Source organism: Amblyomma maculatum, chromosome 1, assembly GCF_055883805.1.
Source record: "Amblyomma maculatum isolate TAMU_Amacu chromosome 1, ASM5588380v1, whole genome shotgun sequence".
NCBI classification, from domain to species: domain Eukaryota; kingdom Metazoa; phylum Arthropoda; class Arachnida; order Ixodida; family Ixodidae; genus Amblyomma; species Amblyomma maculatum.
The window spans coordinates 198,512,394-198,525,561 of record NC_139344.1 but is presented as its reverse complement, the minus strand read 5'-3'; the positions used below and the strand labels follow the sequence as shown (position 1 = coordinate 198,525,561).

Here is a 13,168-nt window from a genome sequence, read left to right as displayed (position 1 = left end):
TGAAGCGGCTAAGAACAAATACCTGCACTAATCTGCAGAGGTTTTTCTTTCTCACGGCCCTTCTCCAGTTGGCAATCGTTAATCAGACGGATCGTCTGATAGGTAGTGGCAGAAAGTCTGTTAATCGTCTCCGCATTCTTGCCATTACTCTGGATGAAGAGGCCCAACACCCTCAGTGTCTGGACTTCTGGTATGGGTTGTCTGTTAACCTTAACAGTAATGGGAATGGAATCTTGAACCTCTACCCTTACCTCGAATGACGAGGAGTTCAGATTTAGGTTGCGAGCAAGTGAGCCCTGCTTGTGCAGCGTAATTTTCTACCTGGTCAACTGCCAATTGCAGAATTTCCTCGATTTCGCCCTTGTTACCTTTATTGGTCCAGAGGGTGATATCATCAGCATAGAAGGTGTGGTGCAAATTTGGTAGGCCGATGAGTGCCATATTGAAGAGAAATGGTGAGAGGACCGAGCCTTGCGGTGTACCTTGCGTTCCTAACATTATTGGTGCGGATGTTATGTTTCCTAGTGTTATGATGGCTGTGCGTTTAAACAAAAATGATCTGATATAATTGTATTTTCTGATGCCTGGGTTAATACTACTTAGATTTTCAAGGATGATTCTGTGTGAGACGTTGTTAAAGGCCTTGTTTAAGTCAAGGCCCAGGACGGCTCTGGTATGTTTGTTTCTGTCCCTGTCGATTATATCCCTTTTGAGAGGAATCATAACATCCTAGGTAGATAAGTTTGCCCTGAAACCAAACATGTCCGGGAGGAGACCCTTGTCCTCAACGTAGTTCTGGAGCCTAGTAATCATAATGTGCTCAAATATTTTTCCAAAAAACCACACAAAAGAAGGAAAAAGAAAATAAGCTTTCAACTGAACTGCAAAAAAGTTCTAAGCTGGAACCAGAAGGCTTCCTTCTGGGACCAGCTTAAACCATTTTTCATCTGGGCATGCAGGCACCCCAGTTTTGTCATCTATGACAGACCATACTTCACATTTGCAAGACGTGCCGCTATGGAGGAGCAAATAATCACAATATCTGCCTAAATATCCAACTAGATTACACAGTATGTTTCAATTTTGCATGAAGAAAACAAAAATATGATGCAGCAAACCAAGTAAGGAAATTATAATGAAGTCAAGCCGAGGATGGATTTTAAGCTCAAATGGTTTGAGAGCGCTGTACAGTTTTTTTTTTTCTTTTTTCTTTTTTTAACCGTATGAATGCGCGCTTTTACGGTTGCTCAGTGTAATTAGGTGGCTGAAATCGACCTTAGGTGATTCATGGGAGATTCGCTCAACAAATGACAAGGACCGACGGTTGTCCTGTGTGCCCATGTTCTCGTCTTCTAAGCTGGTGCCAACGTTTTTAAATCTAAAAACGTTGGCTGGTGCCAAGTTTAAGATCTTGCATACTATTGCGAAAAAAACAGTATATTACCAACACAATATTCCGATAAGTGGCTTAAACATTACAATGCAGCTTTTGTAATGTCTGAATATTGCAGTGGCCAGAACTCACCCTGCTAAAACCGCGTACTGCCCGTCCGAGTCCAGGGCCATCGCAGTAGCCTGGAGAAAAACGATAACACATCACAGCTGTCCGCCAGCTAGTTAAACGGCATGTCTCACTTCTAATTTGTCAACATTTTCGGGTACGTTATCGCTGCTTTTGCAGGCTAGCGCTATCACTTGTGGCTCGAAATGACCACGGCTATTCAGCACATGACTCAAGTCGCAACATTTACATTACACGAATGAAGACCAATGCACTAGCTGAAACTACAAGCGCTAAAGTGATAAAGAAACTGCAAAGCAAGCGAGATCACCGGTAACTTTGCGTCTGAAAAGATAATGGCAGTGATTACACAGAAATACCTGTAAATCTTTATGCTCGGAGACAACGTACGACAAATTTACAGCTGCCATGGTTAGCGTCGTCTGTTGCTCTCCTCGCTGAGGCGGTGGCTGTCGCGGCGGCGACCTCGGCTGCGGGGTTGCTCGACCACAACACGCAGAGAGCGCTTTACGTCAAATTGTAAGCGCTTGGAGACGGGCATGATTAAACGATTTAGTGGCGGCCAAACGGAAGGTCTGATGGGTTGTAGCTCGACACATTCATCTCACAGGTGTGCAGGCGTTGGTTGGTTGTACAACTTTTAATTCCATCGAAAACGGAGAGTCGTGCGCCCGCGGATTAGAGGCTGGCAGCTTCTAGAGCGACGTGTTGCGGCGTTGCTCCATGCAATCCCACGAGCCGGCAAATCGCTCCTGCACCCACGCCCGTGCTCTGTGCACGAGCGTCGGTGCACGAGCGGGAGCAAGAATTAGCATGTAGAACATGCATGTGTGCGTGTGAGAAAGTATGAGTTGTACGTTTTGTGGAGGCAGAGAGTGCGAGCAGTGATTTCACGCTCACGTTCCGATACGAGTTGACGTGGCCTGGAATTCAACTTCAAGGTGCCCAATAATAATAATAATTGGTCCACAGGAAAAGAAAGGCACAGTTTCTGTCACACTTGTTCTGTGGACACCTAAACCGCGTCGTTAGGAAAGGGTGGAAGTGGGTCCGAGTGAAGGCGGAGAGGGAGAAGAGGGACTATATATGCTCCGGAGTAATTTCGACCACCTTTAACGTGCACACATCGCACGGTACACGGACGCCACTTCGTTTCGCCCATCGAAACGGAAACACCGGCGGTCGGGATGGAGCCCGAGTACTCTGGCACAGTAGTCGGGCGTCTTACCACTGCACCTCAGCAGCGGGCCAAGGTGCCCAAATTATGACCCAATCTGATGCATGCCCTTTCGACATCACAGCAACGCGTACAAGTGATATGGTTGTCGAGACAGAAAAGAGTCCGTGTTGGGAAACTCAACCCTGGTGAAAATCGTAACTGGTCTTACTGGTTTATAGAACAATTCCCAGTTGGGAGTTACTCCTTTTAACCAGCGAGACAAGTTACGATTTTCACCAAAGGGCAAAAATTAGCCAGTTTCGCTCCAATTGCTTCAACCGATTATAAGGCGTTCGAAAGCAAAGTTTCGGATGGCTTTGCTTGGCGGTTCAGCACAGCAATATGCAGAGAACATCTCCTAGGTGCTAGGAAAGTTCCTAGGTGCATGTGCAAGTTATTCTGCAGCCTTCCAGTGCGGTCTCTTTCTTTCACACAAAACCATACGACGCGGCTCAGGTGTCCACAATGGAGTGTAAAATATGCTGTGCCTTCCCTTTCCTTTAAACGGAGTTTACAAGAAGCCAGTGTACTGTGCGATGTCAGTGCACGTTAAAGAACCACAGGTGGCCGAAATTCGCGGAGCCCTCAACTACGACGTCTCTCACAGCCTGAGTCCTTTTGGGGTACTGTTATACCGTATAAACCAGACTAAATGTCCATAGTTAGTTTTGAAGAAAAGAAAAGCGCAGCATCTGCTTCACTTATCGGCAGACACCTACACGATCGCGGACAGACGTTGCGATTTTGCTATATATAGCCTCCGGATTATAGTGCGCTCTCATATTAAAAGAAGCTGGTGCAGCTTTCAGCCCAATATGTACCCCACTATTCAGTGGGGTACTTGATTCAGTGGGCCAAGTAGCCTTGGCAAGATTTCTAGCCCATCTTGAAGACGTTCTAAATGAATCTTCAAGCAGTTTGCAAACGTTTGCAAAATTTGTTGGCAGGACATCTAACAAATCCACATAAATTTAGACGAATGGCGTAGCCATGAATATATCTCGGCGTGTTTTATACGTCGCCGGACGCAAAAGCATTTGGGCGAGAATGGGGATGCAGCGCTCACAAACTTTCGGGGGTGTTCAGACCCCCCCTCCCCCCCCCCCCCCCCCTTCTTGGCTACACCCCGACTTTAGACATTCTCTAAATGCTGGTCATCCGACGCCAAACCACGGTCGGTCTCGAGCATAGAGTTAATACAAAGACTAACTGTATTAACTCTATGGTCTCGAGGGAGAATGCTTCTCTTCTCTTACGGCCTCACAACTGGGATGTGTTTCCTCCGCCCGCCGCGCCTCGGTGGGGTCGCCACCGCCCCACTGCAGCGCCTCTGCTACCGCCGTTCACGCGCAAGGGAAACGCGCGCTCGCTCTTCGCTCCGCCCGCGTCAGTTGCAACCGGCATGTCCTGACATTTCACCCCTTATGGTTTATACAAATAGACGCCGTAATCAGCGTCTAAGGTTTATCGTGTACGAGGAATAAAATATAGTCAAAACCGCTAACGCGCGCGCGCGCCTTCGTCAGTGCGGCCGAGCACGGTCGAATGAAGCTTGTACACTTACTTCAACATTTTCTGCCCCTAAATTTTGTACAGAAATAAATTTATCAGACCATGCAGTGTTCCTTCGAAAGCTGTAAGCAGGTGCAGCGCGACCTGACGTGAGTGCATGGCAAACTGTTGGCTGGAGATTCTGTCAACCGCTCCTGTTTTCGTTTAGAGCAAAAGAGGCACCGGCGAAAATTCATGCGCGCGTCTCAAATTCAGAGTAAGGAACAAAATTTACGCATATAGTTAAAAGTGCAGTTGTCTAGTGGAGTGAGCTGTTCTAGCTTCGTTCAAAACAAATCAGTCGGTTGAAAGACAGAACATGTATATGTAGTCTCGCGACTCACGCACGTACGTGTATAACAGACGTAGTCGGTTTAATACATAGGTAAACAACAACTTAATCAACGGAATGGACATGAACAGTTATGCCTAATTGAAAAGAGCGGCAGCAATAAAAAAATTGTCCTTCAAAGTTATACATTGTACTACATATTATTCGTCAAAACGTGACCTGCGGCTAGAAAATTCAGTCTCAATATCTTCCTGGCCGGTTTGTTCATATAGAGAGCTGTCCTGCAATTCCTGTCCGTCACTTTCTTGGCATAATTCACAAGAAGGATTCTGATAAATTTTTCAGATATCAAAGAAGCGGACCTTATAGGCTGTTGCTAATTCCTTCAGGGCAACTCAGCAATGGCGAATTCTCAATTGTGCTGCTTGAATCAGGATTTGAAGTACTTCGAGAGCATTTGTGTGTGGTAGATGCAAGAGGTTTTTTTTTTTTTTAAAGAAGTTTAAATTTAGACCAATGGCGTAGCCATGAATATATCTCAGCGTGTTTTATACGCCGCCGGACGCAAAGGCATTTGGGAGCAATATGCCAGAGCATGTCTCCTAGGTGCTAGGAAAGTTCCTAGGTGCATGTTCAAGTTATTCCGCAGCCTTCCAGTGCGGTACCTCTTTCTTTCATCCAAAACCATACGACGCGGCTCAGGTGTCCACCATGGAGTGTAAAATATGCTGTGCCTTCCATTTCCTTTAAACGGAGTTTACGAGAAGTGCACTCTACCACACACCGGCGGTCGGTATCGAGGCCGGGTACTCTGACACAGCAGTCGGGCGTCTTACCACTACCACCGCGGCGGGCCAAGGTGCCCAAATTATGGCCCAATCTGATGCATGCCCTTTCGACATCACCGTTGGCAGGAACGCGTACAAGTGATATGGTTGTCGAGACAGAAAAGAGTCCGTGTTGGGAAACTCAGCCCTGATGAAAATCGTAACTGGTCTTACTGGTTTATAGAACAATTCCCAGTTGGGAGTTGCTCAATTTAACCAGTGAGACCAGTTACGATTTTCACCAGCGAAAGGGCAAAAATTAGCCGGTTTTGCTCCGCTAGCTTCAACCGATTATAAGGCGTTCGAAAGCTCAGTTTGGGACGGCTTTGCTTGGCGGTTCAGCACAGCAATATGCCAGAGCACGTCTCATAGGTGCTAGGAAAGTTCGTAGGTGCATGTGAAATTTATTCCGCAGCCTTCCAGTGCGGTACATCTTTCTTTCACCCAAAACCATACGACGCGGCTCAGGTGCCCACCATGGAGTGTAAAAATTTGGAGGACGCTTAAGCTTCGCCTTCAAGAGTGGAACGCGATAGCGTTATTGCACCTCGTTCGCACCGCCCACTCATTCGCTCGGTATGCTCTTGAGTCTCACAAAGACGTATTTTCATACTAAACACTTCTAAGTGCACTGTACAACTTTTTTCTAATTATTTGTTCAAACAAGTGCTTCTCACAATCTACATTATCGCACTGTGTTGTGCACACTACAACGTTTCTTGCTCCCGTGTTCCTTTAGCGTTCACACGCACTGAGTATGTCGGTCAGTCACACATCGCAGGGGACGCTTTTCCAGCAGAAGCGCTACGGCGCAGCGATCACGTCAGGGGCGTCCGGCATCAGACGCTGTACCTAGCAATCGCGCTGTGAGCGGAAAGAGGAGCCGCGTCGCCTAAACACCACTGTTCGAGTGACGCACGCTGTATGTTGGAAGGGGAGAGAGCGAGAAAACTTATTAAACGCAAGGGTATTGAGGCATCCTCGCACCGGTACCCGCGCTTCCCGAAGGGGAGAAGCGGGTGAGCGAAGATAGTGATCTAAAGAAAGCAAAGACGCTTGATTCTACAACCCGTGAGGGTGCACGGCGAAACGTCGGAGGCGAGTGGCGCGCCACGTGTCGGGGCAGCGCCGCACATTGCGAGGAGGGGTTCTTCTGTGTTTGCCGCAAGATGGCTCTGACGGGAAAGGACGAAAGGATGGATGGAACGTAACCTCTCTATTTTCGCCCGTGCGACTCTATGCAATACCTTTTTGGTGGCAAGAATAATGTATTTACTTCAAGTATTGTATTGTGCTCGAAGCAATATACAAAGGTTCCATCGTGTATTTGCGGTCTTCATTTGGTCGTCCAACTGGGAACGAATTAGCAGAGATAATCTCTTTCGGCGAGTTAAAGACGGAGGGTTGTCTCTAATGCATCTATATGTGAGGCAGATGGTTTTAAGGTTTTGTTTCCTACGTGACCAGAAAGATGCATTCCTGAGAACCTTTATGCAAATCATGCTATCCAGCGCAATTCCAGAGTTTATAGTCTCTTCATGCTCTGCTCGGGGATACACTGTGTCACGCTTCCTGCGAGAAGTGGTGTGGTCGTTCAAGTTTTTGCGCGTGAGGTACTCTGTAGAGTATTTAGCGACGGTACCACCTAAGCGACTGTACAAGGATCTTATTTCACAATTGTTCCCAGCTCCATTGTACAGAACTTTATACTGTGAAGGCCCAGGGAAAGGTGTGCTCAAACGAGTTAAAAACATGACTGTTGCACCGGGCGTAAAAACATTCTTTTTTAAATTGCATACAGGAACCCTCCCAGTCAAAACATGGATGGAAGAAAAGGGCCTTTTTGTACTTTGGGGCTCGAACTGTCTACTATGTAGGAAACCTGAAACAGTTGAGCACGTGTTCCTGGATTGTTGGGATGCGGTGTTTTACTGGGATGTGTTACAAAGGACACTTAAAAAAGACCTGCCATTGACGCCATGTGGAATTCGGTACTTGACAACTATTAATGATGATTTTCAGTATGACCTCGTCATGCTATTGGGCCTTCACAGTATTTGGAGGAGTAGGATGGCTTATAGACACTGTGATGTCGATGCACGATCTGTATGTGATTATTTTGTTGAACAAGTTTATAAACTATAAAGAAATTTTGAAGCAGCAAGACGCTGTGGAGGAGGTCTTGAGTCTGATGGGCGAACTTGGGGTAATGAAAGTCCATTAGACACGGTTGTCAGCCAAGGGGCATCGCAACCACGATCTTTTACTGATGTATTTGTACCAATTCATGCAATAAAGAGAAAAAAACTGGTGGCTGAGTGGTAGCGTCTCCGTCTCACACTCCGGAGACCCTGGTTCGATTCCCGCCCAGCCCATCTTGGAAGTTGCTTTTCATTTATGAAGTGCATGCCGGGATTTATCGCTCACGGCCAACGCCGCCGACGCCGACGACACCGGCTTTTCTACGACACGAGCTCCTAACGCTACCGCGTTAAAATATGTTGTGGGCGTCACTGACGACAGCGCCCCAAGCGGCAAGCCAACCAGGCGGACCGCCGGGAGACCCCGGCATGGGCGACCGCGCCAAGCAGAGTGTAAACGGGCGCCATTACTTGATGCATAAATAAACAGCTTTGCTTGTTATACCGGCTACGTCTACCGCATGGCGGCAGTGGCGGGATAACCAACGCAGAGTGACACCCAGAAGGACAGCGAGCCCAACGTAAGCGGCCGCAGCGTCATGCCAGACACTCGCGGCGCGAACGAAGAGCGCGCGAGCGGCACTCCGAGAATGACGTTCAACCCGCTCGCCGTGGAACTGCCGACAAAGCTCGATTTCCGCAAGCCCGAAGATTGGACACGATGGCACCGCAGGTGGGAACGCCACTGACTCATCTCCGGTCTGACAGGACAGGACGAGACGACGCAAATCAACAGTACTCTACGCCATGGGCGAAGAAGCAGAGGACGTGCTCGCTGCTTTGAAACTGACAGACGAACAGATGGCATCATACTCCACCGTGGTGAGTGCTTTTGAAAAGCATTTCCTACCTCGATAGAATGTCATGCATGAGAAAGCTGATTTAACTCTTGGAAACAAGAGCAGCATGCAAACGCCGACGCATTTGCGACTGAACTGTTCAAGATGGCCGAAAGAACTCTCAAAGACGAACTGATTTGGGACAGGCTCGTGGTCGGCTTGCGAGACGTAAAACTTAGCGAGAGCCTGCAGCTTGACGCAGAACTCACTCTCGAAAAAGCAATCACAGCTGCCCGCAATTCAGAGAGCGTGAAACTTCAACACAAGGCAATTCGCTCTATCGAACAGCCAGCTCTCGACATGGGAGAAGTTCGCGGCCAGACAAACGTCAAAACGCGCCGGAACGAAGCGAAGGTGCCTTTCAAGTCGCGCCCTCAACGTACACACAAGACGGGAGACGAACGCTGCAAGTGGTGTGGTGGTGTGTGTGACCACACGAAGACACAGTGTCCCGCGATAGACAAGACGTGCAACCAGTGTGGGAAAAAAGGCCACTACGCCCGCGTCTGCATGTCTAAGCCGAAGGACGAGACCTCGAGTATCCGACACCAACCAAAAGATCTCTGAGAGCTGTATCTAGACGAAATCAAAGTGGGAGTGAACACGCCGTGGAGGATTACTCCTACCGTGAACAACTTGCCTTTTACCTTCAAGGTCGACACCGGCGCGGATGTGACTGCAGTCGCACACGACCAGTACGACAGAACCGTCATGGGACCCATCAAGTCAACGCAACAGCTGTTGATAGGCCCAGGCCAGACAGCGATAGCCACTGTTGGCTACATCGATGCAACAGTCACCTGGCGCAACACTGAAGTCCAAGAAGCAGTCTTCATCATCAAAGGATTAAAAGAATCTCTGCTCAGTCGACCAGCTATATAGAATCACTTGGGATTCTACAGCGCCCTCTTGAGCTAGACGAAACCCTCGTACAATCAACTGATGTCCCCAACTACTTGGCGTCATACCTAAAGCTAACGTCCGGGCTGGGAGTCATGAAGACTGAGTACCGCATCAAAGTCAAAAAGGATGCTGAGCCATACGCAGTCAGTTATCCTAGGCGCGTGCCTCTTCCACTGCTTCCACTTGTGAAGAAAGAACTAGAAAGGATGGAAGACTTGGGAGTCATCCAGAAGATCGAGCGAGCAACTGAGTGGTGTTTACCAATGGTTGTCGCACGAAAAAAGAACAATGAGCTGCGCATCTGCGTGGACTATGGTCAACTCAACCAACAAATAATACGCGAACGTGTGCTCATGCCTACGGTGGACGAGTGTCTTGCAAAATTAGCAGGTGCAACAGTTTTCAGCCGCCTAGATGCACGAGCAGGGTACTGGCAGGTGCCACTGTCCAAGGGCTCTCGCGAATACACAACCTTCATCACACCAGTTGGCAGGTTCCAGTTCCTGAGGCTTCCCTTCGGAATCTCCACAGCGCCAGAGTTCTACCAACGAAAAATGCTCCGTGTGCTCGAAGGACTAGATGGTGTGAGTTGTCTACAAGATGACATCATTGTCTCAGGGAAGACAACTGAGGAACACGACACCAACCTAGTGCTGGTGCTGAGGAAGCTGGAAGATGCAAGTGTTACCCTCAGCATCGACAAGTGCTCCTTTCGACAAACAGAAGTAACATTCTTAGGACACGTCGTAAACTCAACAGGAGTCAGCGCCGACCCGGAAAAGGTCAGGGCCATAGTCCAGCTCGACCCACCATGTGATGTGTCAGAAGTCAGGTCTTTGTTGGGCTCTGCAAACCACCTAGCGAAATTTCTTCCAGAGCTAGCAGACTTTACGAAGCCTCTCAGAGACTTGCTCCACCAAGACGCCGACTGACACTGGGGCCCAGCTCAGCAGCAGAGTTTTGACAAACTCAAGCAGGCTTTAAGCAGGACGCCGATTCTCACTCACTACGATGCTCAGTCGCCTCACACAGTGTCTGTGGATGCTTCCTCATACGCGGTCTTAGGGCTGTACTTCTACAGCAGTCACACGAAAAGCTCCTACCTGTGGCATATGCATCACGCTCCCTTACGGATACAGAACAAAGATATGCCCAAATCGAAAAGGAGGCACTGGCAATCACATGGGCTTGCGAACATTTCCGCAAATACCTGTTGGGATCAACCTTTCACGTGAAAACGGACCACTAGCCGTTAATACCGCTGCTGACGACTAAACGACTTGACGAGCTGAGTCCTCGCCTTCAACGTTTCAGGATGCTCCTTTTGGAGTACGACTGCACCATGTCCCACACTCCCGGCAAAAAGCTGTACACAGCTGACCTTCTGTCCCAGAAGCCATCTGGGAACCAACAGACAAAGAAAGAACTCTCGAAAGTGCAGTGCGCGAGTTTGAAGAATTAGCACTTGAACAGCTCCCTGCTTCAAACCAAATGCTGGACAGAATCAGGGCAAGCATCCAGTCAGACGAAACACTTTCCAGGGTGGCTACCTTCTGCACTATATCATGGCCAACTGTGCATGGGCTGTCACCTGACCTGAAAAGGTGCGTCGAGGTAGCTAGTGAGATTTCGCTCGTTGATGGTCTGCTTGACTTGTGCCGGGTGTCGTATGATCGTATGAGCCGATAGAATAATCATCCCGCCAGACATCAAAGTAGAGGTTCTAGAAAAACTCCATGCAGGCCACTTGGGCACAACGAGGTGCCGAGCGAGGGCAAGAGAATGCATATGGAGGCCAGGCATAGGCAAGCACATTGAAGACTACGTGGAAAAGTTTCCAACTTGCAGAGAGCACAGAAAGCCAGAAACAGAACCCCTGCTTCCAACCCCATTGCCAGCACACCCTTGGGACACAGTCGGCATTGATCTCTTCACGCTGGAGGGGAAAGAGTATGTTGTAGTATAGTAGACTACTACTCCCGATTTTTCGAGCTAGAACAGCTGCCGAGGACAGCTACAAAAAACATAGCCCTAGTCTTGGAGCCAATGTTTGCACGGTACGGTGTCCCACCGACAATACGCACAGACAACGGGCCGCAGTTCACTTCCACAGAGTTCAAAGAACTAGTGCATCGCTGGGGAGCCTCACACACAACCTCAAGCCCTTACTACCCGCTGAGCTACGGTATGGCTGAGAGGGCTGTGCAGCTTTTGCACAGCCCTCAGCACAAGCAAAGCAGCTTTTGAGGAAGTCATCCAACATACACGAAGCGCTGCTTGAATACAGGGCCACACCCAGCGTGGAAGGGTTTTCACCAGGAGAACTCTTAATGGGTCGTCGTCTGAACACCACAGTACCAACCACTTCGAAGCTGCTAGCCCAGAAGTGGGACGACACGAAATCAGACAAAATAATGAAGCCAGAGAGCTCGTGCAAAACGATCATACGACACCCGGCACAAGGTACGGAGACGGAGCCGAGAGCACTTACCACCAGGCACAGCGGTGCGCATCCTCGCTGGAGCTGCATAACACGGCATGGTAACACAGCCAACATCAGAACCAAGGTCCTACGTTGTACAAACAGACAGAGGACAAGCAAGACGTACAGCAAGACACCTGCAACCGTTGCAGGACGCGAGCACCACAAGAAGTGGACGTGTTTGTAAGCGACCAGAACGCCTGGACCTGTGAGATCAAACCTTTCAAGAAAGGGGGGTGCTGTGGGCACCACTGACGACAGCGCCCCAAGCGGCAAGCCAACCAGGCGGACCGCCGGGAGACCCCGGCATCGGCGACCGCGCCAAGCAGAGCGAAAACGGGCGCCATTACCTGATGCATAAAAAACAGTTTTGCTTGTTATACCGGCTACGTCTACCACACACCGGCGATCGGGATCGAGTCCGGGTACTCTGGCACAGTAGTCGGGCGTCTTACCACTACCACCGCGGCGGGCCAAGGTGCCCAAATTATGGCCCAATCTGATGCATGCCCTTTCGACATCACCGTTGGCAGGAATGCGTACAAGTGATATGGTTGTCAAGACAGAAAAGAGTCCGTGTTGGGAAACTCAACCCTGGTGAAAATCGTAACTGGTCTTACTGGTTTATAGAACAATTCCCAGTTGGGAGTTGCTCCATTTAACCAGTGAGACCAGTTCCGATTTTCACCAGGGAAAGGGCAAAAATTAGCCGGTTTCGCTCCACTAGCTTCAACCGATTATAAGGCGTTCGAAAGCTCATATCGGGACGGCTTTGCTTGGCGGTTTAGCACAGCAATATGCCAGAGCACGTCTCCTAGGTGCTAGGAGAGTTCGTAGGTGCATGTGCAAGTTATTCCGCAGCCTTCCAGTGCGGTACATCTTTCTTTCACCCAAAACGATACGACGCTGCTCAGGTGTCCACCATGAAGTGTAAAATATGCTTGCCTTCCCTTTCCTTTAAACAGAGTTTGCGAGAAGCCAGCGTACTGTGCGATGTGAGTCCACGTTAAAGAACCCCAGGTGGTCGAAATTTGCGGAGCCCTCAACTACGACGTCTCTCACAGCCTGAGTCGTTTTGGGGTGTTACACCGTATAAACCAGACTAAATGTCCATAGTTTTGAAGAAAAGAAAAGCGCAGCATCTGCCTCACTTATCGGCAGACACCTACACGAAGCGGACAGACGTTAGCGATTTTGCTATATATAACCTCCGGATTATAGTGCGCTCTAATATTGAAAGAAGCTGGTGCAGCTTTCAGCCCAATATGTACCCCACTGAATACTATAGTGCTCAGTGGGCTACTTGATGGCATATATGCCATCAAGTAGCCT

At 49.1% G+C, this 13,168-nt stretch overlaps 1 protein-coding gene across 2 annotated transcripts in view; it reads right to left on the bottom strand.

The window, feature by feature from the left end:
- Nucleotides 1–2,161, bottom strand: part of Wdr59 (WD repeat domain 59) — a 74,483-nt gene extending 72,322 nt beyond the window's left edge. For both annotated transcript variants that reach the window (XM_084589998.1, XM_084589999.1), the window contains exons 1-2: nucleotides 1,882–2,161; nucleotides 1,526–1,575 (exon numbers count right to left, since the gene is read on the bottom strand). In XM_084589998.1, the coding sequence (XP_084446124.1) occupies nucleotides 1,526–1,575; nucleotides 1,882–1,932 (101 nt within the window). In that variant the 5' untranslated portion in view covers nucleotides 1,933–2,161. The remainder of the gene's footprint in view (nucleotides 1–1,525; nucleotides 1,576–1,881) is intronic.
- Nucleotides 2,162–13,168: the final 11,007 nt, after the last annotated feature.